Raw genomic sequence first — 26763 nt, forward strand, 5'->3', positions numbered from 1 at the left:
TCAGTAATTAATGTGTTTTAAAATGTAGCGAAGTACAATACTTTAAACAAAATATACTTAAGTAAAAGTAAAATTACAGATTTAAAAAATTACTTTAAAAAGTATTAGTACACAAAAAAGCTACTCAATTACAGTAACGCGAGTAAATGTAATTCGTTACTTTCCACCTCTGCCCTACAGCACTGGCCCGATCGGGCAAGTGACCGTTCCTTCTACTGTCCTGAGCGTCATTCACACTAGCCTCGGGTAATCGGGCAGTCCTTATTGTCTAGCACTGGAAGGGCCCCTCAAGAGGTAAAGCCCAGGCCCCTTATAGTCTTAATGCGGCCCTGGGTGCATGCCACTTTCTCAAATAACCTTACACAGTTTTGATAACGTAAAAAATGAACACAATGTTAACGTAGCCTGCCTGTGATGAAAGGCAGACTGCACACACACATGCTTAGTCTTGGGATTCCACCTTTCCATTCTACCCGGTCAGCAAAACAGCAAATTTCAGCAATTATTTTTATTTTTTTTGCTTTATTTGGTAGTATTTCGAATTAATGGTTTTTAAATAGTAGCCTATTATAATAAAAAAAGTAAAAAAAAAAAAAATCACTCGTTCACTCATTCTGGCGCCCCTATGGCCTATGCCGCGGGCCGGCCCTGAAACGACAGTGCCCCCCCGCCGATGATCCAATGCCCCTCCAGTAGATCTGCTCTGACGCCGACTCTGGTGTGGCGTTAACTTAACGTGAGTCGGCGTGTGGCATTATTTTAATGCGTGGAGGCGTCTGGCATTAACTTATCGCGTAACAGCGCTTATTTAATGCCTGGCAGCATTATGAAAATGACGTTTTAATATTGATACAACGAAGAAAAGCACGCAAATTATGAGCCATTTGGCATTCCATGTTTTTTTGCCTTATCGCAACTCTCTGTTCTGGACTTGCACAATGTTTCATCAGTTTGCTTATCTTGTTTTGACGTCAAAGATCACTCTGGCCGCTCTGATGACAACCTGCAGAAAGATTTGTGGATGCACTGACTTTCTGATGTAGATCGAATCATTATCTTGTATTTAAAGCGGCCGCAAAGCAAACAAGCTTGATGATCTTGTGCAGATTAACTTATAAATTAACCTCATTAAATATTGTTGTAGACGAAGTATTAAGATGCTTTACCTAATAATGTATAAAGCACTGTTAAAATACTCTGATGCAAGTAAAAGTCCTGCATTGAAAACGTTACTTAAGTTCATATAATTTAATCAAGTATAAACATTACTTTATTTAAGTATAATCAGGGAAATTTGTAAACTGGGACTACAGTACTATTATTTATTATATCCAGGGCAACTAATGCAAGTATAACTGCAGACCGGAGATCTCCAAATGGGGGCTGGGACTCCAAAACAGGGCGTGGTCTCCTCACCTTGACTGACAGTGTGCTAAAGTGACCGATGGAAAAGGGTATAAATGCAGGCTGGAGATCTCCAAATAGGGGCGGGAACTCCAAAATAGGGCGTGGCTTCCTCCCATTGAGAGACACGCATGCACAAATTTTCCCCCAATCCACTTCAGTGCAAACTCCGCTCCACAGCTGATTCTGAAGTCTTTATTGGTTGTGTCAGTTAAAGTGTTTCCTAAATTATGCAACAATAAATGCTAACCCCTAAACCTACCACACACCTTACCTTAACCAGTGAAATTTACTGAATGGCGGGATTGGTGCTGAATAGTGTGGTAAAGAAAGTTGCAGTTCAGAAGGTAAAGTGTTAATAAGATTATGCGATATGTTAATAAGATATTGCGATATTAATAAGATTATGCGATATGTGATGTGAGACTCAACCGGACAATGGCACTTTTTTAGTTACACTCAACATCACTACCCCCTCCTAGCCTGTGAATTTCGGGCCCCGTTGCTTGGAATAAAGAGATAGAGTAAAATCTTTCCCCTCCGCTGGAACGGCTCTTGAGTGATTCCCATTTACATCATGAAGTAGAGGTTCAAACTCGGGTCCAAACACCACTGGCCACGAGCCTTGGGCTCTGCTCTCATGGAGAACATTTATTTATATAGCATATATTATTTTAGATGAACGAGAAACAATGTATAATTTATAAAGTTTTATTTTGAAATGTAAGTGAGTAACAATTGGCTGAAGCCACAGCCAATGGTGAAAGTCTTTGCGAAAGCAGGCCCTGTCCCATCTTGGAGGTTCTGCCCAATTTTGGAGTTGACGCCCCATTTTGGAGATCTCCAGTCTGCAGTTATATCCACTTGGAGAGATGGCGCATTAAAGAAAGGGAGAATGGCCGTTCAGGTAAACAGTCGGTCATGGGATATTATAGCAGATAGACTAAAGTTTATTTTGGCTTTAATGAAAAAAAACATTGTTGTGTCAGGTGTGAAGTTTAATATTAAAGGATCTTTACTCTTTTGATGAATCGGTGGCTATATTGATGCAGTTTGTACCGTCTGTGTGTGTTTAGCACTTAAGAAACATAAAGTATGTAGTATGTTAATAGAGATTAATAAATGAATATACAAATTCAATGAGTGTAATATGTTGGTGTATTTTATTAGTTACATGGATCAATCTCAAGTTTTACACTTATCTTATTTTGCAATGTGCTGCAAGACCTTTTTTTAACCCCTGTGTAGTTTCAGAATATACTAATGCCACCAAAATTGCCCATTGCCCAGGCTGTAAAAACACCAGGATAAGGAGAAAGGATTTCTTTAGTCATTTGTTGTATTGATGTTTTTAAAGTATATGTGCAATTTAAACTTGATAGGTATATAATACGAAACATGCTATTGTTTCTAGTTTAGACGGCATATTCCCTGAATGAAGGGGATGAGGTCTCGACAGAGAGAGTTGCTCTTTCTGGACTGAAAAAAAATGATTATGGCCCCAATTAAATTAAGCGTAATTCAATTTTGCTAGTTTAATCCATTTACATTTTGTTTTGTTTTTATTTTAATTAATAAATATTAATTGGTTTTATATGAATTACATGTGTTTTAAATCCAAGTCATGTGTATTAATTCAAGTCAGATTGAAAATATTAAGTTGATTCTGTGATGCACAAATGTCTTATAATGTGGTTAAACATGAAATCTAAATTGTTTTGGACGGGTAATCTTTAATATTCTTAATTATTTGTTCTAGAGCAGTTTTTTGGGCGGTGGGTAAGGGAAGTTAGATGATTTTGTGATGAAGTAAATACTACATACAAACAAAAGTAATTTCTACATGAAATAATTTAGGTAAGAAAATTCTATGTTAGTACTCAATTCAGGGCTGGACTGGGACAAAAAATCGGCCCCGGCATTTTTGCTCAGACCGGCCCACTATATGATCATAAACACCACCCATCTTTGCACGCCCTTAATTATATGCATACCAACTCCTATTCATTAAAACCACTAATGCCATGTAATGAGTGAGTATAGGAACGAGTGAGAGTTAACAGATGAAATAAGTCAAAATTTTATATTTATTAATACAGTTGAACTATACTCCACTGCGGTGAATCCTAAAACAAGCTATAAGCGGCTCTGGCATAGCAATACCAGTGTTTCTTACAGGATTTTTGTTAAAACTATGGTGGTGTGTCCTCGGTCCTTCTAGGGGGGTTCGGGGACATGCCCCCCGTGAGAAAATTTTGTGAATTTTAATGTTAAATTCATTAATCTGGTGCACTTTGAGAGTTCAAAATTAAAAGCTCCAACCCATATTTAGTGTGCAAATTAAACAAAGAAAATATCAAACCTCTTTTAGTTACAGTGTCTATTTACATTACACCTATACATAATAATAGTTATAATATTAATCCAATGACAGTAATAGCCATATTTTGTAAAACAAATGCACAAAAAAATAAAGGAAACTTTCTTAATTAGTTGTACCAATTTCTATACTTGAAAGAGATAAGCACACAATCTTTTATTTTGGCGGAAAACACGGTTTACAAACGCCTCTTATTAAATTTCTAGTGAATTGCGGTAATCGTCAACTATGCAGATGTGGAAATAATCTACACTCATGACATGGCCTAAGTGTTTTGAAAGCAGTTATGCTTACCACAGGCTCTACACTTTCTCATCTCTCTCCTGATCCTCCGTCCTCACTATCATCCTCTGCCACAGGAGCTGATGAAGGTCAGAAAACATATATTTTGACACAGTTTACAGTGTCTGCTTTAAGAGCCTGGTTCTATTTTTTCACGCTATTTATCTGCACATTCCTTGCGTTTCTTCTCCATCTTTTTTTACAGATACACACTGACACTGCTGCCGCTCGCTCACTCGTTTAAAGTTGTGATTGGGCCAGCCCAGTGTCAATCAAGAAAAGAGCCAATGGGCCGCTGATCTACGTGTTTCATGGGCCGGTCTGTCAGAAAAAAAAAACTAACACTGACTTTGACCAATGCATTACACCGGCACAAACCCAGCGCCGCCAATTAAGCAAAACAAAGCAAAACGAATGGGCCGCCGATGTACAAATTTTATGGGCCGTTTAAAATAAAAAAATAAAAAGAATTATGAGTATGAGATATCGGCCCAAAAAGCACATCGGTCCACCGGGCAAATGCCCTGTATGCCCAATGGCCAGTCCAGCCATGGCTCAATCTAAGCTTGTAGAAATTAAAGTTGGCACTCATAAGTATATTTTACTTGGAACAGTTTGTTATGTTTACAAGGATTCTTTAAGTAAATATTAAAGTTATGATCCCATACACTGAAAAAAAAAATTATACATTGAATTTACTAAAATGTTTTATAGTAAGTGGTTGCAATCAATTTATTTTAGTTACATTTAAATAAACAAGTTTTGCTGAAAGTTAATCAGCTAAATTAGTTTATTTCAATATAGCTAAAATAAATTGATTACAACCACTTACCATAAAATGTTTTTGTAAATTCAATGAATCATTTGTTTCAGTGTATTTCCCATCATGCACTGGGGCATGAATAATTAAAAATGTTACATTTTTCACAGTTTTCGAGTTGTATTTACACTGTTTTATGGCTGATTTTGATGTTAGGTTTAGTAACATACTTTTTGTGAGACCTGGAGTTAATTTTCTACTCAAAATGACCCATTCATACTCAAACACTGAATTTTATCGTCATTGTGTGTTGTGTACCATGTATTGAGGTCTCTGAGAAATGGTGACTACTGAGTTGCATTACTGGGACTCTTTTTTGGGAGAGAAAAAATCTCTTGAATCAGAAAAATAAAGTTAGAGTTGTTAATATTGGGTTTGCTTTATTTGTCTGAATATTAATGAGGGATACAATAAGAGACTCAAAAACTATTGGATTGAAATAAATTTTAGTAAGTAGAAATTAAATGATTAAGTTGATCTCGTTGCACATAATTAATTCTAGTAAATTCTACTCAAAATAGTTTAGCTGAAATTATGAGTATAATTAATTTGCACTTACTGAAAGGGATTAATAAACTCAATTTATAAAATATAAGTAAAACCAATTTATAAAGTATAAGTACACTCAACTTAAAAAAATATATCTGGATTTAGATACATTTATTTTGTGCAACCCCTTGACATAATAAAATTAAGTAAAGTCAACATAACATTGTTTTCAGTCTGGACTCTATGTACCTTAAAACTGCAGGAGAATTTGGAGACATGTCCTACCAAGATGTCCTAAGGTTACTTAATGAAGACGTGTGTTTTGGGAGCCATGTTCCCCTGGCCAGCCTCAGTTTGTGATCATGTTCTCTGGCCGGGGAACACTTTATGTGTGACTTTAGTGAATGAACTGTTCATGCTTCAGGTCTAGTGTTTCAATCATGATCAAACAAAACAGAGGACTTCATTCTCCATCCTCTTTTTATTTTTATTTTAGTAAACCTGCACAGAACTGTGTCCCTGGAAAATGGTTAGAGAAAAACTGGAAGTGATTTAAAGGTAAATGTACTGTAACTTCAATTATTTCTTTGTGTGTGATTATGAACAATTCTTTATCTTGTATTATCGCTGAATAAGTAACGATAAAATCATCTATTTAAACAGAGAGTTTCTGTGCAAGATTATGGGAATGACTGCGGTATCTTCATGATCATGGTGTGAGTTAACAGTTGTACCTTAAACAAATTACAAGATTAAATTGACAAAATTATGCAAAAAAAAAAAAAGTAATAGGGCTCCCAAAAAGTACACATTCATTTTTAACAGTTTTATGCTGTTCAGCTATACTGCATGACAAACATGTTATTGAAAATATATATTTAATATGCAGTACCTCTGGTTTATGGTAATGGAGGCTTATTTTGATTTCCCTGTGGTAAGTGTTGATTAAAATTGACGTTATACACCTTTCTGAAACAAGATAACCTCTCAATCATTTCACATACCTCACGTAGGTGTAATCTTGGAGTTACTGACTTGCTGAATTGTGGTTTTGTGATTAACTGATTTGAGTCTTACTCCTGTGTCTGAATTAGTTTATATGAATTGTTTTAGAGAAATGTAAAATGAATTGTTTTCCTGTTTAGAAGAACATGCCAGATCTTAGAAGATGGTGGTTTATAGTTCTGATGGAGAACGTTCATCTAGTAGAGTAATCTTTTTAAATTGACTTAAATGCTTTTAATGCAACTGTTAAAATAAAACCCAAAAGTCTTATTTTCATTAATGTGCATTTGCAGTCACGGGAAAAGATTCTTAAAGGAACTTTTACACCCGTCTTCTGCATGCCAAGGAATATAAATATTACTGTCTCAATTGTTTAGATTTTTTTGTTTGCTGCTTTAAAACATGAGTTGATATTTGCACGGATCTGACCCGGTAACGGCTGAACACAAAGCAGCTTCACGCTCACAGGTGAAATGACATAAAAATGACAACGACACGTTTCTGAGGAGAGTCGGTTCCCTTCAGATACATTCAATTAAAGACATCTGCGACTCGTTTTGATGAAGCATGCAGCGCTCGTATTTATTCACTGACATCATTGCCCTTTAAAGTTTAATCCAGCCGTATCACGACTCTTGTCTTTCGATTATAATCTAGACATTTCTTATACTATTGGACATATTCAAATCTTGTCATGGCCTTAAGTTTGACACTACTCACTTCAGGAGTTTTAAGGACCCATCAGAGATCTGCTTTAGCCCGAGTCCTGATACACTTCTGACCCGACTGAAAACACAAAAGCCCTGGGACGTCAGGCTAGTGATTCTGAGAGCCCTGCAGCTAGAAAACACACAATCTACCCGAGAGAAGACGTCTTTCACTGTTGTAAGTTAAGTGGATGTTGTTAAATAGAGAAACACAATTATATATATTTTAACTTCTAGCTCTTAAACGTGGACCTCATTATTGAAAGCCAAATTTGTTCTCTTTCATAAAAATAAATAAATTAATAATAATAATATTAAATCATTTTCATGCATTCATAGGCTTCATGGTTGCAATTAAATTTCAGTTCAGATTTTTAAGTGCCATTATTTTAAAATGCTTTATTGACTGATGTTCATAGATGGTCAGTTGTGTTTTCAGATGTTATGTCATATTGTATGTTTGTAATATCACAGTAAATCCGTCTCCTAAATTATTACACCTATGTGCAGTCACAGCTCATCACCCTAAAGTTGCCTGATTTCAGCTCGACGCCGGCTCACAGTGAAAACGAAGGTCTTCTGGTCACTTTGAGTCTCTGGACGCTGGCGATGTGAACACACAGTTACTGTTCATGATGCTCAAACTACTGGAAGAAAATCCTCAATATTGATCTGGAGTTTATATGAATGTGTTTCTGAGGAGAGCTGACTGTTTTCTGAGAAGTTTATGTGGAATAATTTCACAAAGCTTGTCCGAACATTCGGTTTTTGCTTCAAATTGATTATTCAATCAAATTATGTCTATGATTATTATTGTATAACTAAACAATATGAAATTAGATAAATTATATGTATATGAATTATATAACTAAAATAAAGATAACTGTAATTAGATTTAGATTTAGGTTAAATAAAGATATCAGTCTTCATCTTTTTATTTTAAAGAAGAAAAAAAGATTTACCCAGTCCTTTAAAAATAACACATTTCAGAGCTGTAACAATAAAACCATGATATTTTTGCTTAAGGTTATCATACCGTCAAAATATAATCCCGGCCCATGTCTAGTCACAACTGAATCTTATTCTGATGTAGTAGAGAGAGTTTAGGAAGATGATGATATTAAACTCACCCTTCACTGAGAGAGAAACAGAGTCTGATTGTGATGAGACTGATCCTCCATCTCTCTGTCCTCTACACGTGTACTGACCCTCATCAGATGATCCAGATCCTTCAATAGTGAGAGTGTTTCTGTCTACAGTGTGACGCTGAGACACTTGAATATTTGAGTCTCCTTTCCACCACTCATATCTCCAGTCACTGTAAGACTCAATCACACACGTCAGAATCACTCTCTCTCCAGTGAATACTGTATTGTCTGGAGTCACAGTCAGAGTAGATCTGGGTGAATCTGTGAACAGAAGAAAATAAACTCAGAATATCTGACTTCATGTAGTTGATAGTGATACAGTTGTGATTAAAATTTACTGTTATGATTAAAGTTGCAATAAAATATTTATTTATTTGTTTTGTCAATTCAGCTTTATTCTGAAATGAGAAAGTTATTAAAACATTATTGAACAGTTCTTGTTCTGGTCGGTAGGTGGCGCTGTTTTCAGTCAGAGGTTTCAATAAAGCGTTTATTTTAGTTTAGTTTATTTTTTGGTGCACGAGATCTGATCCCTGAGTCATATGAATTTATTTTATTTATTTATTTATTTTATTTATTTATTTTTCTCTCAACAGTTATCAATCCATGACTATGGTACACAGTCGTCCAGTGCTGCTCTTCGAGAATTTGATTTAGTTTGAACACTTTTAATGTAAATCCTGTCTTTTACTCCTGGAGATAACATGCTCAGTGTGTTATTGTTTAGTGGGAGATTGCTGTTCTTCAATAATTACATAAAATAACATGAAATCACATCTACATCCTCTAGATGTCTGCGGTGATCACTCAGTGTCTCGTCAGATTGATGTGGAGACATTCAAACATCATCATTATAACAAAACAATGAACCTTTTTCTAAGTTTAACTTGTTATGTGCCATTTTTGCAGTCATGTTACAATATTCTGATAAATTATGTAACAGAGGAATTATTATTATTATTATTATTCTCATTTATGTAGTAATATTCATGTCATTATACAATATTCATCTCAGATGTGTGTCCTCATGAACCATCATGACAGATCAGCAGTTACACATTGTGGATGTTTTAAATAACCTGAATATCACAAAAGAGTTAATGACACACTGTCATTTTTGCAATAGACTACAATAAGCTTTTTATTTAATTTTTCATCATAAACTGCAGAAACAGCAGTGTTTTAGCAGCATGAGGAGCTACACATATAAATGATGCTGAGTGAAGATGAACAACAGCAAAATATGGACATGAATTATCAGCAAAGAGACAAATGTGTGATCCTCATGTGATCCATGTAGACAAATAAACTACTACAACACTATTCATATTTAATAAATCAAATGTAAATCAGTAGAGCACAATACCTTGAGTGAGTCCAGAGTGGATGAAGGACATCAGCACTAAACACAGAAGAAACAGATATGAATCATTTCCATTGGTTCAACACAATGCAGATCACAGAAACATGTCTAGAGTTTCAGCTGAAAGTGTTTCTCTGTTTTGATGCTCCATGAGAACCGATTGAGGATATTCTCCATCATTTAACACGCACAATGTCATCACAGCATGGGTCTAGAATACACTGAACCTGTCCCTCGACTCCACATACTTTTATTAAAATCTACATTTGTCTCACACATGTTTTCAGTCAAGTGTGTTCAGGTCGAGGTTTTCAAGAGACAGTGTGAAAAAGTCTAGATTTAAATTCAAAGAGACAAAATAGTTTATGAATGACCCGGCGTCTTAATTGTATCAGAAATGAGCCGATGTGAACATTATGGAGCACTTGGAATACGCCGGTGTAATATTTTCCTGTTGCGATTAATTGCTCATGCTTTTACCTTGGTATACGGTATTATTAAATATTGGAAGACCCAAGATTAATGAATGTTCAGAAGATTTTTTTCATTGGCAGTTTATGTTGACGAATGAATTAAGTAAGGAATAATTGACGACGGGCCGTTGAATTATTAGAAAAATAATGCACACCCGAGGTGGTGATGCGGTCACGACGTGAATATACAGTTACCACACCTCAAGACATCGATCCGATGAGTTATTTAAAGGGATTCGTCCGGTTTTTGTATTGTGAGCAGTGTTGGGAACGTTACTTAAAAGAAGTAATTAGTTATAGTTACTCACTACTTGTTCCAAAAAGTAACTGAGTTAGTAACTGAATTACTCTATAATAAAAGTAACTCGTTACCAAGGAAAGTAACTATTTGCGTTACTGTAAAAAAAAAAAAAAACGTTGCTATATGTCAAAGAATTTTTTTTTTAGCAGTTTTCACAAGTGAGTTGAAATAAGTAGAACAGACAGGTGTTCGTACATAACTTTCGAGATTTATTGCACGTCAACAGAAAGCAAGAGTTTTATCCTGCACTCTTTGTAAGAAAAGTGTTTTTGGCCACAAGCTTTGTAGATGCGTGTGTCGCACATTACATGTACACATTACATGCACGTTCTTGCCTTTGACTACAATGAATTTGAAGTAGTGCTTATATCTCCACCTTGAAAATGCCAACTTTTCATCAGATTGCTCCTGACTCGCCATTTCTCCTGCTGCTGCGAATCTCTGTGTAGCTGTTGCTTCTTGCGTGTGTGTGACTGTGTGTGTTTTTGGCGCCGCTGGCGCGTGTGTGTAAAAACACTGGCTCTGATTGGCTACCATGAAACACATGACTCTGCCTTAGCCAATCATAATCGCTTATCTCGTTATTAACCCACCTGCTCACTCGCTGTGTGAGCCAGGGGTGCGTTCGGATTGCATATTAAATCAATGCATAGTAACGCACAGCATTTAACGTTTAGTAACGTTAACGGCGTTGTAACGACGGGAAAAGTAATTAGTTAGATTACCCCGTTACTGAAAAAATAACGTCGTTACCTAATGCCGTTCTTTTAAACGCGGTTATTCCAAACACTGATTGTGAGTAGGACTATTTCTAACGCATCTCATCCGTCTTTTGTTGGTACCAAAACGTAGTTTTAAAGCCGATAACGGAGGCTTGAGCTGTTGATAGCATTCTAATGCAGTTATTACTTGAGTTATTAGAAAGAGACAGAGAGAGAGAGAGAGAGCATTTGTGTGAATTAGGCTAGCGTACCTCTGTGCGTCTCTAAACTCTCTTCTGCTGCAGCATCTGTAAACAGCGCTGTTATTACCTCTCTAGTGATGTGTCGTTCTTGAACGATTCGTTATTTTTGAACGAATCTTTAATGTGACTCAGGAAGAACGAGTCGTCTTGGGGGATGATTCGTTCAGTCACGCATGCGCAGTATTCTATAGGTTCTGTTCTGCTAGTAGAAATTCACCTGTGTCAGTCAATGCAATCTGAGCCGGAAAGAGAATTGGGCCCGGTTCCCCAAAACGTTCTTATCGCTAAGTAGTTCTTAATCTATTCCTTAACCTCTCTCTTAACCTTATGGCACGATTCCCGACACGTTCGTACGCTAAGTATATCTTCTGTAAGTCACACTTTCGTAAGGTTGGTCTGGACCATTCGTAAACTCTCTCTTAGCGTTGTTTGAGCTCAAGACGCTAGTCGTCATCACTGTGCAGCAGTCTTTAGACATCAGCGCAGCACAGTACAAGTCAAACTATGGTATGTTGACAATGTTATGGCTCAACAAGGATTTTATGTTATGGACATTTTAAGACTCATAATAAATTATGTTCGCAATGGATACAGGCCTATTTATGAAGTTGACTTTATGTGGTATCAGAACTAATATGGTGGTAATTAGCCTAGGCTATTTCGTAATGTTTTTAAAACATTTAAATTGGCAATCACTTTTGATAATTAAAATCTGGCAAACAATTTGGCTCTAAATGGCTAAGATCTATAAATGGGTAAGCGTGGTGGTGTCCAGTAAGTGACCAACTATGGCAGCGATCCAACGTGTCCTTGTATTGAATCAAAGACGGAGCCGTTTAGTCCATGTCAATTTTTTATTCGGCAAAACTTAAGCCCTTTTGACATTTTGCCTGGCGGCTATATAAAAAAAAATTTGCCTCCCAAGACAGCTCATTATGGAGCTGCTGGACCGTCTCAGACCTGCGCTTGCCAGACTAACGCTGCGGAATATTGCTTTAAGCCCTGAAGTCCAGCTGCTTGCAGCTCTATGTTTTTTTATAAAGTTTTTTTTTGCTACAAAGAGATTCATCGAGGTCATGGGAGAGGGCTACGGCCTGATCAAGACCTCGGTGTAGAGGTGCGTCCACACAGTCACCAACGCCCTTCTGCGCCATGCCGGGATTACACCCTGGTGTATGGCACACTCATCCCTATCGCCAATTCATCAGTGATTGATCAGGCATAGGCTACTTATCGCGAAAGGGATATGCGGCCATAAACGTGCAGGTATTTATTTATTAGACACTAGTACTTATTCATTAGATACTAGTACTTAATTCAATAGTGGCTAGTAACTTTTATATTGTTACTAGTCACAAATTCAAAATTTTTGCTATTGAATTCTATGGGGATCCGTCATTGAGATATCAACTACTGAGTTTTGACTAGTATGTATTCCACTAGTGACTAGTACTTAATTGTTATGTACTAGTAGTTAGTCATTGGGTACTAGTATGTATTTTTTAGATACTAGTACTCATTCATTAGATACTAGTACCTATTAAATAGACACTAGTACTTATTCATTAGATACTAGTACTTATTTTTAGATACTAGTACTTATTTTTAGATACTGGTATTTATTTATTTATTAGATACTAGTACTTATTCATTAGATACTAGTGCTTATTTATTAAAAACTAGTTCTCATTCATTAGATACTAGTACCTATTAAATAGATACTAGTACTAATTTAAAAGATACTAGTACACATTTATTAGATACTAGTACTTATTCTAAATGTTACTAGTATGATTTTTTATTTTACTAGTAATTTTTACTACTGTACTACTATATATATAATAAATAACTACTGTAGCCATTTGGACTAGTCATAACATAAGATGAGTAAAAAAGCAGATCTGACTAGTAAGATAAGAATAGGTACTAGTAGTGATTAAAAAAGGTACTAGTGTCTAAAGAATAAGAACGGGTACCTAATGAATAACTATTATTCACTAGTATCTATTAAATAAGAACTAGTATCTAATGAATAAGTACCAGTATCTAAAAAATAAGTACTAGTCTAATGAATACTTACTAGTAATATTAAATTGGATACTAGATAATATTGCAATAATTACTAGTCAGAAATTAAAAGATGATATCAAAAACGTCTCGGTTACGTATGGTGACCCTCGTTCCCTGAAGGAGGGAACGGAGACGCCACATCGGTGACCGACGAATATGGGATATCGCTTCGATAGACCAATCTACTTCGAGTGTAAACTAAACGAGCCAATGCACATTGGCATGCAATTATTGCATCCAGCTGCCGCTGATCACTGCGTGAGTCTACGAGGGCAGCAGGTGCAATGCATACCAGTTTTTCGCTGAGGAGCCGAGCCGGGGACCCGGCAGCTCAGCAGCGGTACAGCAACCAATGGCGACGGGACGTGGCGTCTCCGTTCCCTCCTTCAGGGAACGAGGGTTACCATACGTAACCGAGACGTTCCCTTTCAGTCGGTCACTCTCGACGCCACGTCGGTGACCGACGAATATGGGATCCCTATCAAAGTGCCATGGGTGCTGCCCCTTCCAGTGCCCTGTGCGAGCCGACTGCGCCCCTATTAGGTGTAGGCCGGAGCTCCTTTAGACATTCTGGGTCATGACCACCCTCGTGCAGGTCCGACAGCTCTCCCTCCGCTGCTGAGATCGACATCCGGTTGGGGGGAGTCCCACTGGATGCCGCTGGTACGCTCTTTGAAGAGGGCCCAGCGCGTTCTGTGGGTTGCTCCACTGGATCGGAGGTGCAAGAGGAGTGGTGGTCCCCAGAGGGTTGGTTCCCTGCAGGGTTTGCCACCACTGTGACCCTCAAACCACCCGCGCTACTGCCGGAAGTGGTTCTCGTCTGTCGGCCGCCAGAACGAGCCCCAGATCGCGGCAACGGGACTCCGTTGAAGAAAGGAAGAAACGCGGAAAACGCGGTGGCTTTGCTGTGAGGCTGAAGTCTTGCCTGGTTCTGCAGTCTGGTGTGCGGTCCTTGGGACGTCGAGGGAGGTGTTTGGCCGGCGACTATATTGTCCGATGGCGTTCCATGGATCTGTTATATGAGTGGAGTGCTCCCCTGGTTCCAGCCACGGTGATCTCTGGTATGTGTGGCTCCCCCCGTATCTACAGCCGTCGAGGAGTGTGCGTCAAACATCTGCGTACTCTCCCTCAGGTGCGGGAGTCTGAGCTGACAGAGACGGATAGTCCGCGTCTGTTCAAGCTGGGTCTACTAAATTCGAGATCGGTGGTAAACAAGACTTTTATTATAAACGACTTTTTTACTTCGCGTGAATTGGACTGCCTATTTATTACGGAATCCTGGCTTAATGTCGGCGATTCAAGCCCTCTGTCAGAACTTTTACCGTCAAACTGTTTGTTTTTAAATTCGCCTCGTTTAACTGGCAGGGGTGGCGGGTTACTCTCTATTTTTAAAGACATATTCTCATATCACCAAATAGTACAAAATGACTACAAAAGTTTTGAGCGGCAACTATTTGTATTTGAACTGAATAGTCCACTGTTGATTGCCTTGATATATCGCCCTCCTAAACATAATGCAGACTTTTTAAACGAGCTTGCAGATTTTTTGGGTCAATTTGTACCAAAGTATGATAAATTGTTAATTTTAGGAGACTTTAATGTGCATGTGTGTTGCCCAACAGACTCTTTAGCTAAAGAGTTTATTACCTTGATAAATGCCTTTGATTTAGATCAGCATGTAAATGTCCCTACCCATCAAGGTGGACATACACTTGATCTGGTGTTATCATATGGTATTTCGTTGTCCGATCTGGAGATAGTAGATAATGGGTTTTCCGATCATAAATGTGTTATATTTTTTATTCCTACACCATCAAACTCTGTGAAACCCAAAAGTCTAGTCCGTAAATCTCGATTAATTAATTCGGATACTTGTACAATTTTCTCATCAGCTTTTTGTGATACTATGCACAATATGGATACAAACCAGTATGCATTAAGTGCAGAGGAGCTTTTTTATGAGTTTAATTCTAAATGTGTGAATGTCTTAAACACAGTAGCTCCCGTAAAGACCCTAAAACCGAAGCTAAGAGCTGATCCGTGGGTTGTCGATAACATACGCGCCTTGAGGCAGTCCTGCAGAAAAGCAGAACGTTTATGGAAGAAGGATAAGCTTCATGTTTCCTTTGAAATACTAAGTTCTTCGTTGTTAAAATACCAAAAGGCTTTGAGAGCAGCAAGATCGGATTATTTCACAAAACTCATTACTAAAAATTATCACAGACCAAGAACTCTTTTTACTGTTTTTAACTCTGTTATTAATCCACCTGTTTATGAGTATCCTGATGTATCAATGACTCTGTGTGATGACTTTCTTACATTTTTTGTGAATAAGGTCAATGACATTAGATTGGGGATATGTTGTCCTTCTTTTGATCCGTCTACCTTGGTGGCTTGTTCCGTGGAGCTGAAGCAATTTGAACCTATTTCTCTAACCCATCTGCAAGAAATAGTCGGTCATTTAAAGCCATCGGGCTCCTCTATGGACGCCATCCCTCCTTTTCTGTTGAAAAAAGTTATTGATGCTGTGGGGCCTTATTTGTTAAACATTATAAATCGATGTCTGGAAACCTCCATGGTACCAGAAGTACTGAAACATGCTATAGTTCGGCCAATGTTAAAGAAACCTAACTTAGACTTAAATGTTATGGACAATTATAGACCAGTTTCCGAATAAATCTGCCTTTTTATTTCTAAGATTTTGGAGAAGATAGTTCTGAAACAATTGCAGAGTTTCTGGATGAAAATAAGGTTTTTGAGCTTTTTCAATCAGGTTTTAAAAAATTCCACTCAACAGAGACTGCACTTTTGAAAGTCCTAAACGATGTTTTAAAAGCTGCCGACACTGGGGTTTCTACTGTATTATTACTACTAGATCTGAGTGCGGCCTTTGATACGGTGGATCATTCTAATCTTCTTGCTCGTCTGGAGCATTGGGTAGGTATCAAAGGTCCTGCCTTAGAATGGTTTAGGTCTTATTTGTCAAATAGGAAGTTTAGCATTAACATTGTGGAATATTCGTCAAAGGCTGCTTTTTTGTCTTGTGGTGTTCCGCAGGGATCCATTTTAGCTCCAATTCTTTTTTCGCTATACATGCTTCCATTAGGGTCTATTTTTAGGAAACATGGGTTGTCATTCCTATGCGGACGACACTCAAGTTTACTTACCCCTAAAATCAAATTGTGATGGACTGGAAAAAATTAGGGCCTGTATATCTGATGTGAAAGCTTGGTTATCTCTAAATTTTCTTAATTTTAATGAAAATAAAACCGAAATGATAGTGTTTGGCTCATCAAATACTCTTACGCAAATAACCCTAGGTAATGTAACACTGTCTGCAAAGACTTGTGTAAAGAACTTGGGTGTTGTGTTTGATGATGGTTTGAAATTTGACAAGCAGATAAGCTCAGTGGTCAAATCCTGCTTTTTCCAGCTCCGTCTTTTAGCCAGAGTAAAAACAATTATATCTTTTAATAACTTTGAAAGACTAATTCATGCATTTCTGACATCGAGACTTGACTATTGCAACTCATTGTATTATGGGATCAGCCAATCAGCTTTATCCCGGTTGCAGATGGTACAAAATGCGGCGGCGAGACTTCTAACAGGTACTAAAAAACGGGACCATATTACTCCAGTATTACGTCACTTGCACTGGTTACCTGTACGATACCGTGTGGATTTTAAAATTCTTCTGTTGGTTTTTAAATCTTTAAATGGTGTGGCCCCTACTTATCTTTCGCATCTACTGGTAGAACATCGTCCAGCTATGTCTCTCCGGTCGTCAAACCAGAGATTATTGTGTATACCGAAATCAAAGCTGAAAAGCAGGGGTGATCGTGCATTTTCAGTGGCCGCTCCAAGGAATGCGTTACCTTTTAGTATTAGATTTGCTCCATCCTTGTCTGTTTTTAAATCTAGGCTAAAAACCTATCTTTTTGATTTAGCATATGGCTAAAGATGAAATGTACTGTTTTTGTATTGTTTTTATATTTGTATTTTGTATTGGTGTAAAGCACACTGGTCAACTGGTGTTGTGTTTAGTAGTGCTATAGAAATAAAATTGACATTGACATTGACTCCGCCCCCCTGAAGGTAGCGGAGCCTGGTTTGCAGCTCCGAGATGGTCATATTCCCGCAGTGAGAACATGACTCATCCACGAAAGCCACTTTAGCGTGCTGGACCCCCAGACACGTGAGGCAGCGATCGTGACCATCACCCGTTGCCAGGTAACGACCGCACCCAGAAACGCACGGGTGAAACGGCATCCTTACAAGGACGATCCATCGTCTTTACAAAGACGCACGCACCCGTGAAGCCCTTTTAGAGAAATTTGCTTTTTAGGAAATGCTCTTTTAGTGCTGAGGCACACAGGGGAATTGGCCGCATGCAACACGATAGGGATAGTGCAGCCTGAAGTGTGCAATCCACTCGACACAGGAACGACCGCTGCTGAAGCGCCGTCTCGCCAACACACGAAGCTTCCGAGAGCGTGCTGAACTCGTAGTTCACAGCAGACACAGTTGAGCAGAGCGATACTAACGCTCGACTCCGAAGCGAAAAGCTGGTATGCATTGCACCTGCTGCCCTCTTATACTCACGCAGTGATCAGCGGCAGCTGGATGCAATAATTGCATGCCAATGTGCATTGGCTTGTTTAGTTTACACTCGAAGTAGATTGGTCTATCAAAGCGATATCCCATATTCGTCGGTCACCGACGTGGCGTCGAGAGTGACCGACTGAAAGGGAACAGAATAACTCCGAGTCCCTGTTCGTTTGGAGATATCTTCAACCTCATTAAGAACAAGTAAGAACGCATTTGGAGATATCTTCATTTAAACAGATCACTACATAAACATGAGTATCTCTCCACTGTCCAATCAGAGTCCACATGGTAATACAACACGCAGAATAAGAGCAATGTGAGAGCAGAGATAAAAGCATATATTGTCGCAGTCAGTGTTTATTTTCATCAACTTTCATCAGTAAAACGTCTATCTGAATGTTATTCAGCTACATCTACAGCGAAAGCTGAGTTTCCTGGAACTTCATCAGTGAGTCTCACTTGTGGAGTTTCTGCGTGAGGGCGCCCTACGGCGACGAGTATGAATTAAAAATAAATTCATTGAGTAGTCATTATTGCTTGCAAAACCCTAATTTGAGTAAAAATAGCTAAAATAATTAAGAACTTTGAAGTAAAAATTGGCAATATGGACACCCTTGGTAAATATGATCAAAGAAGGCTGTGAAAATTAATCTACATTGTTAATCATTTTGATCTTTTATTTAAAAAATGCAAAAAATTCTAACCTTTCATTGAATAATAATAATTTAAAATGGGGGGAAATATCATTATGAAATAAATGTTTTTCTCTAATAACCATTGGCCATCCAGAATCACTCCAGACCCTTTTGATTTCCAGCTTCTCCTCTTCAGTTCACTCCTCTCACTTTCTATAGGGTTCAGGTCAGAGGACTGGAAGGGCATTAGCAGAAGCTTGGTTTTGTGCCCAGTAACCCATTTTGTGTTGTTTTTGAGGTTTGTGTTTGGAATATTGTACGGTTGGAGGATCCAAACATGGTCCATTATAAGATTTCTAACAGAGTAAGTCACTTTTAGATTTTTTATATGTTGGTATTTGATAGAATCAAAGATGCCATGTATCTAAACAAGATGTCCAGGACCTCCAGCAGAAATATAGGCCCACAACATAAAAAAAAAACAGCTGTATATTTCATTGTACACATGGGATACTTTTTATCCCTGTGTTCATCAAACCCATCTTGAGTGTTTGCTGCTAAACAGCTCATTTTTAATTTCATCTGACCATAGAAGCCAGTCCCATTTGAAGTTCCAGCTGTGTCTGATACATTAATATGCTGGAGTTTGTTTTCGGATGAGCTAGGATAATTTTTCTTGTAACCCTTCTAAACAACATGTGGTGATGTAGGTGCTGTTTGACAATTTTTTTTAAGGTTTTCTGAGCCAGAGACTCAACTATTTTCTGCAGTTCACCAGCTGTGATCCTTGGAGAGTCTTTAGCCACTCAAACTCTCCTCCTCACCGTGCATTAGGACGATAAAGACACATGTCCTCTTCCAGACAGATTCATAACATTTTCTGTTGATTTTAAATTCTTAATTATTGCTCTGATGATGGAAATGGGAATTTTCACTGCTCTAGCTCATTTGTTAAAGTCACTTTCTAATTTGTGAAGCTCAATTATCTTTTACTGGATATCAGAAATATATTCTTTGGTTTTTCTCATTGTGATGGATGATTAAGGATATTTGGGCTTTGTTTTCCCTCCTCTTTATATTTCTGTGAAACAGGAAGCAATGGCTGGATAATTTCATGTTTATAATAATGCTGGAGTGCTCAAAATTGTGAATATGAATGGGAATATACTTTAGAGTTTTTTTACTCATAAGAATTTCTAGGGGTGTTCTTAATTGTGGCCAATGTGTATTCGAGAAAAAACATTTTTTTCATAATAATATTTCCCCCCATTCTTATTATCCAATGAAAGGTTAGATTTTTTTGTGAATTTTTATAATAAAAGATCAAAATGATTAACAATGCAGATTAATTTTCACAGTCTTCTTTGATCATATTTACCAAGGGTGTCCATATTTTTGGGCATGACTGTATATGAAAAAAATATTAATAATAAAGTTAACATTCAGCTCGTGTATGATATTTATTGTTTTTACTGGAGGAGAAATAGGAAAATAACAGCTAATACAATTGGTGTCGTATCTCCATCCTGCCAGCAGAGGTCACTCAAAGACCAACAAACACATTAGGCTATATATTTACGAAATTACAGTTAAAAAACTGACAAAAATATGTTTTCTATGTGCTTGTGTACAAATTATTGTTTCTTTTCTATTTGGTTTTCTAAAAAAAAGTACATCCATCTCCTTTTTTCTGTTTCCTTTTTAATCTCTCTCCTATATGCTGGCTCATTAATATTCAACATACAATTACCATACTGGGCAGAAATGCAAATTTAAAAAGTACTAGTATCTATTAAGTTCAGGATATCTCTGGTCTAAAAAGTTACTAGTAACTAAAAAATAAGTACTAGTTCTATTTTTTGTTAACACGAATAGTTTAATTAAATACTAGTCATTATTGGAATAAGTACTAGTGTCTAATTATTAAGTACTAGTATCTAATGAATAAGCACTAGTAACTTTACAAAAGACACTAGTACCTAAAGAATAAACACTAGTAGTTAATGAAAATATACTAGTGTCTAAAAAATAAGTTCTAGGTAACTTGAAAAAAGATACAGCTTATAGATTAAACGTTAAAAAGGCTTTCCATACAAGATGAACTAATCAATTCTCTTTCCGGCTCAGACTGCATTGGTTTAGCGTATGGGTCTGTCACGTGATTAAGGAATGACTTGAAACCGAAGACTTGTCAGACAAGAGATGAGGTGAGCTAATCACAGACTGAAGACCCCGGCAAAAAATGAATTAATCTTTTCTTTATCTTATAGCATTTTAGTTTTGTATTGTTTGTAGTGTGATCAATGTTTGCGTAAGTACTAGATTTGTTGGGGAAGTAACACGTAACATTTTTATTACATTTTGCTAAAATGAACGAAATGACTTGAAAAAGGTTCGTTCATTTTGCTGAACGAGACTCAAAAGTCAGAGTTGATAAAATGATCCGAACTTCCCATCTCTATTGAGAAATGTCATGTGTAGCCTTTAAGTTGCTAACTGATAACATCATCAGGACACCGCTGACAACACCTTCTTGTGCAAACTGCGTGACCGTTATTACTGTTAACTATGTGAAGTGATCTGGAACTGTAATGCGGTCAGAGAGCTGCCTGGAACTACATTCACTGTGCGTTTCCCAGAAAATAATGTCACACCTCAGAACGTTCATCAGCCAATCAGATTCAAGCATTCAACCGCCCATAGTATAACTAATGTTAACTAGTGAAGCCCTAATGTAAATTGTGAACGAATAATAAAGAATCAAAACTCTAGGGCAGTGGTTCCCAACCTTTTTCAACTGGCGGCCCACACAACCAAACATATATGTTTGCGCGGCCCACTGCAAAAAAGATGAACTGACCCCGCTATTGTTGGGTTAATAACTTAGTACTCAGAAGCTAGATTGTTAACTGTATTTAATGAATGAACTAGGGCTGTGTGATATGAACAGAAAAACTATCGTGATTTCTTTGATAAATTTTGCTATTTCACACATATATGCTTTATAGTCATAAATGCATTTAGGATGAATTTGAAACATATTTCCAAAAGAAAACCAATTAGAGCTTTATCAAAAAGTTGTAACGTCTCTAGAACAGACATAAGTCAAAATAATCACTACACTAGGTGTTGAATTAGATTTGTTATACATTATACAGGTTCACACGTTTGCAGTGTGTATACAGTATGTGTATGCAATGCAGAAGCAGCATAGAGAGCACATTATTGTAACGCGAAAGCACATTAAAATAATGCACGAGCGCGAATCTTTCCGCTCACACGCAGATTTCTTTTGCTCTGTCACAAAACCAGACGTGCTTGCTCAGATACACGCTGCTCTCGCGTGAAGAGTGTGCTCCCTTAAAACGTGTCTCCTCTCACTTAAACTCACAACTCTCAACAGTGTGTGAACCTGGAGTTAGGCATATGCCCAGTCTGTTCTGTTCTCGCACTAGGCGCTGCATTCTGATTGGACTGGATAATGCGGGAGGTCAGGGCCATGGAAAATCATGCTATAAAGCGATATAGAAATCGCGCACGCTCAAATCGTTATTTTTTGACGATTTCTATTAATCACACAGCCCTAGAATGAACTGGCAATGAACAGGAAATAACTCGGACTGGCAGCGCTCAGCAAAACGGGAAACAGTCAGCGGAGCAAGCAGTCAGGAGAGAACATGTTGACAGCCATTTATGTTGAGCCTGTTGACAGCCATTTCTGCATGTTTGAATTTGTTCTGTAGAATATGCATCAAAAATATCTAAGATAAATTGGCGGTTTATTCTTAAACCAATCAGCGAGCTCGAATAGTGGAAGCATAGTTACAGTTTAAAATTGTTTTGTTATTTAATTATATATATGAAATATATTATTTATTTTAATAGTAATTGGCGGCCCACCTGCAATACCATCGCCACCCACAGGTTGAAAACCACTGCTCTAGGGCATGTTCTAGTCCAGATTTTTTTTTTTTTAAATAGCCTATTAAGTCTAAATATTTATGTATTTGGCGCTGTGATGAACACCATAGCGAATCCACAAACTTGAATGGCTATTTAAATATGTTTTAGAAAGTAGTGCAGCTGCTTTATTAATGGGGTTTCCAGGGTAACAGCTGCATTTCATTATTTAGCGCCATCTGCTGTCCGAGAGTGAATGTGCTTTCATTCAGCGCGTCTCTCACGTGTTCCTCATGTGTTTGATTACATCAGAACACACGCTCTTTCAAGCAGTAAATGGTGTTGTTGTGTATTTTGACCAGTTGATGGGAATAGTATTCTTAAAATGCATTCCAAATTATGAATAATTTTTTATATGTAATTATTCATGGTATTTAGAAGTGCCCACGATAAAAATATTGTGCATATTAATTACAGTGATATATCACATTACTGAATACCGCATATGTCTATAGGAGCGTTAATAACTCTCATGCAGTTTATATTTAATTCACACTGGAAGCTGGATTGTGTTCTCGTACAGAAAGTCAAATACAGTAATTAATTGTTGTTCAGAAGAAATAACACAATATTGATGTGCGATGTTTCCCTTCTAGCAAACTATCCAGCTATCAAAGCTAAGCTGAATAAAAAACAAACGTTTAGACTGATGAAACATGAAGACAACAAATATGTGATGATATAATAATAATATATGACAAATAATATATGGTTTATGTGTGTGTAATCTTCAGGTAGGCTAAAAATAATAATAAAATGTGAAAAATGCAGTGCTAATTTATCTATTATATTCAGGGGTGCACATAATTTTATCAGCCTGGTTCTCATAAGAGAACCTGGAGATTTGGTTTGGTCCTCACACTGCATATAGCGTGACCCATTAAATCCAACTATAAAACATTTATTAATAATATTTATAATATTATTACACTTTATTTTTTTTATTAAATAATAGTAAATAAACTAAATAATAGTGTGTCGTAATATTATTAAAAAATAAAAAGCAGTCTTAGTATTAAATACAAATGCATTTATTTTATAGTAAATAAACTTAAAAATAAAATGCTAATATTTACTACTACTTTGTTTGATTGCCTCTTTCAGGAGAATCGATTTATGTATTCCCCAATTTTAAGTCGCTGTGGAAAAAAGCATCTAAAAATAATATACAAAAGCATTTTCATCATATTCAAGCTTAAAATCAGCCGACTTTTATTTTGGCGGATTGCCTGTCTATGATCATAGACAGTAAAAGAAATGGACACAGCGACCCCATTGGAACTCAATTGAGACAAGTGAAGCCAGAGGTGGGGACAAGTCACACATGGCGAAGTCTAAGGAAGTCTCAAGTCTTAACCATCAAGTCTCGAGTCAAGTCTCAAGTCACAGTTCAGATAAATCAAGCAAGTCAAGTCAATTCAAGGGTTCACCCTAAGCAAGTCAAGTCGAGTCCTGATAAGTTTCAAGTCAAGTCAAGTCACAGTACTAAAATAAAAAAATGTTGATACATATTTATTTTTTGCAAAGAAAAGATGAAATTGTAAACATATATAATGTATCTTATTCATTATACATTTGCAATATATATGAATCACATGTATATCTGTGCTACATTAATATCTGAAAATAAAATAAAATTGTGATTACACAAAACATTTAGAGTCTAAGATGCATAATCCAATCTGTCTAATTCAGTTTAATTGAAACAGTCTAAAATGTGGCCGCATAATAATCCCCCCATGACTGAACACACGTTCGACAGGTGCGCTTGAAGCAGGCACAGCTAATACCCTCTTTGCGATTTGGAACAGTGAAGGCATTTTCTCCCTGTTCATTCCCCAAAACAAAAGGCAGTTCTGGCCATCACAATTGTCCAGGTAATGGTTGAGCTGGGCCGCAGGGCTGAAATGAGTGGATTTCTTCTGCTTTTTGTGGTATAAGAACAGCCCAGTTTCATCACCTTTGATTTGCTCTTCTTCATCTCCATCACCTGTCTGTTACATATTGGTATTCTATGCCTCCCGGAGAATCAGATCTAAAACACAAAAATGTAAAAAAACAAATAAACCTACACAACATTCTAGAGAATTTACTAAATGTTCTGACAAAATGTTAATTGCTCTAGTTTATTTAAAAATATTCAATTTTAAAGATTTTTTTAAGCAGTCAGAAACTGAATAAATGATTCAATGTCTCATTTTAATACTTATACATGATAACTGCTCTCTCTGGGCCAGCAGCAGTGCCAATGCAGAATTTAATGTTTGCTGTGATCGTACTTTGAACATTGTCATTTAGGAATAAGATTACTTGGGTGTTTAAATCAAGATTGCAAACTTTTAATGGTTTATTATGCAGCACTTCCAATTTCTGAAAATAAATAAATAAAATACTACTAATAAATGTAATATTTACAAGTATGGGGTCTCATTATAGAATTAGCCTATAACTTACTTTTTACTTCCATGGTCAACTGCTCCTTCAGCTTGTCATCAACCAATACATCATGCTCTATCCACATAACCCCAAAGGCTGGATCAAGAACAGCTGCTTTGACATAAACAGGATCAGAGAATGGCAGGATTCCTTCATTGGTCTCTGGATGAGACATGTTTACACTGACAAAGATTCCTTTGAATCTTCTCTGCAGTGATCTTTGAAGACTGTGGATTAGGTTGACCAAGTATTGTGTTCCTTCTTTCTGATTTTCCAAGTGATTGTTGAGGGAGAGAACACAGGGGATCACAGCACTTATGGTTACAACTTTCTCTCCTTGAGTGAGATCAGTGGCATCAGCAAAGGGCTTCAGAATGTTGACCAGTTCTTTAATCTGAGCCCACTCTCTTAGAGTAAAAATAGTCTCTCTGTGCCCTCTAACATCCAAGACCTTGCACAAAGTTTGGTAGTCACAGCTAAGCAAGGACTTCAACTGTCGGAAAGTCGAATTCCATCGAGTAACAACAGAAGCAGGCACTCCACGTTGGCCAAATTCTTTCTCAAATTCCTCCTTAAAAGAAGTACTTGTGTGGAGCAGAGAACTGATCCGCGATGCTTTGGCCAGAGCCGAACTGACAGCCCTGGTCTCTTTAAGACCATCACCAACAACCAATTGTAGTGTGTGTGCAAAGCACTGTAGTCTATGCTGACTTTTGGAGGTCAAGGTCTCATTCAGCCTCTCCTCTTCATCCACTGGAAGGGCACTCCAAAGTTCTGCATCATCAAGGCAGTCATCATCATCCTCATCTGCTTCAAGGGAACTGGGAAAACATGTGGTGAATGCCTTCTTCATATTTGGTGCATTGTCACAAATTATAGGATCAATCTTTTGTTTGATTTTATACTGATCACATATTTGTTCAAATTCTTCACAAATTCTCTCTCCCGTATGTGACCCCTTGAAGCGGTTGCAAGCTAGTAGATGAGATTTCAAAGTTATAGCATCTGCTGCAGTGTTCATCCAGTGAGCCGTGACACCAAGGTAGCCTCTCATTCTTCTGTCTGACCAGATGTCCACAGTGACAGACAGATTTTCAACTGTGGCCATTTCAATTATTAGTTTTGATTGTCTCTCAGACACCACTGTGTCAAGTCTTGAGGTGATGGTTCTGCGGCTCACTGCAGTATATTTTGGGTCCATAATGGAGAGAAAGTGAATGAAGTGCTTGTTGTCAGTGATAGACAGGGGCATGTTGCAATTAATGATCAGATCAGATATTATTGCTTCTGTAATGGCTTTTTGTCGAGGATGGTTGACTGGATATGTAGTAGTCTGGGGCACAATGAACTGTGACATGGATGGCTGCTGTAGATCGCTACAGTGTATCTTGGATTTGAGATATTCATCATATCTGCATGGATAAAAAAAACAATCAGGGAAAACTGTAAACATTAACATTAACTGTTAACATTAAAACAAATTTATTTTCGTATGCACAAACATTCTTTACATTTTTTAAAATACTGTAATTTAAGGAAAATCTAAATCTAAATTAATTTAAGTGATGATCATTTACTGATGTATTCACGTAAAGATTGGTTCCAGCATTCACACATTATCATATGTTTACACAGAAATGTAAATACTTCTAAGTTACTGATAGAATGTAAAACTTAAGCATGTATAAGGACTAATAATCTTATAAACTAATTATTGT

At 37.2% G+C, this 26763-nt stretch overlaps 1 protein-coding gene across 1 annotated transcript in view; it reads right to left on the minus strand.

Annotated features, from left to right (window-relative positions):
* The window catches only part of LOC132096044 (Fc receptor-like protein 5), a 59233-nt gene extending 32936 nt beyond the window's left edge, over window positions 1–26297 (minus strand). Inside the window, exons 1-2 of the mRNA XM_059501163.1 lie at window positions 25064–26297; window positions 8218–8496 (exon numbers count right to left, since the gene is read on the minus strand). Of these exons, the coding sequence (XP_059357146.1) occupies window positions 8218–8496; window positions 25064–26297 (1513 nt within the window). The remainder of the gene's footprint in view (window positions 1–8217; window positions 8497–25063) is intronic.
* Window positions 26298–26763: the final 466 nt, after the last annotated feature.

This window comes from Carassius carassius, chromosome 2 (assembly GCF_963082965.1).
Source record: "Carassius carassius chromosome 2, fCarCar2.1, whole genome shotgun sequence".
Classification (NCBI taxonomy): domain Eukaryota; kingdom Metazoa; phylum Chordata; class Actinopteri; order Cypriniformes; family Cyprinidae; genus Carassius; species Carassius carassius.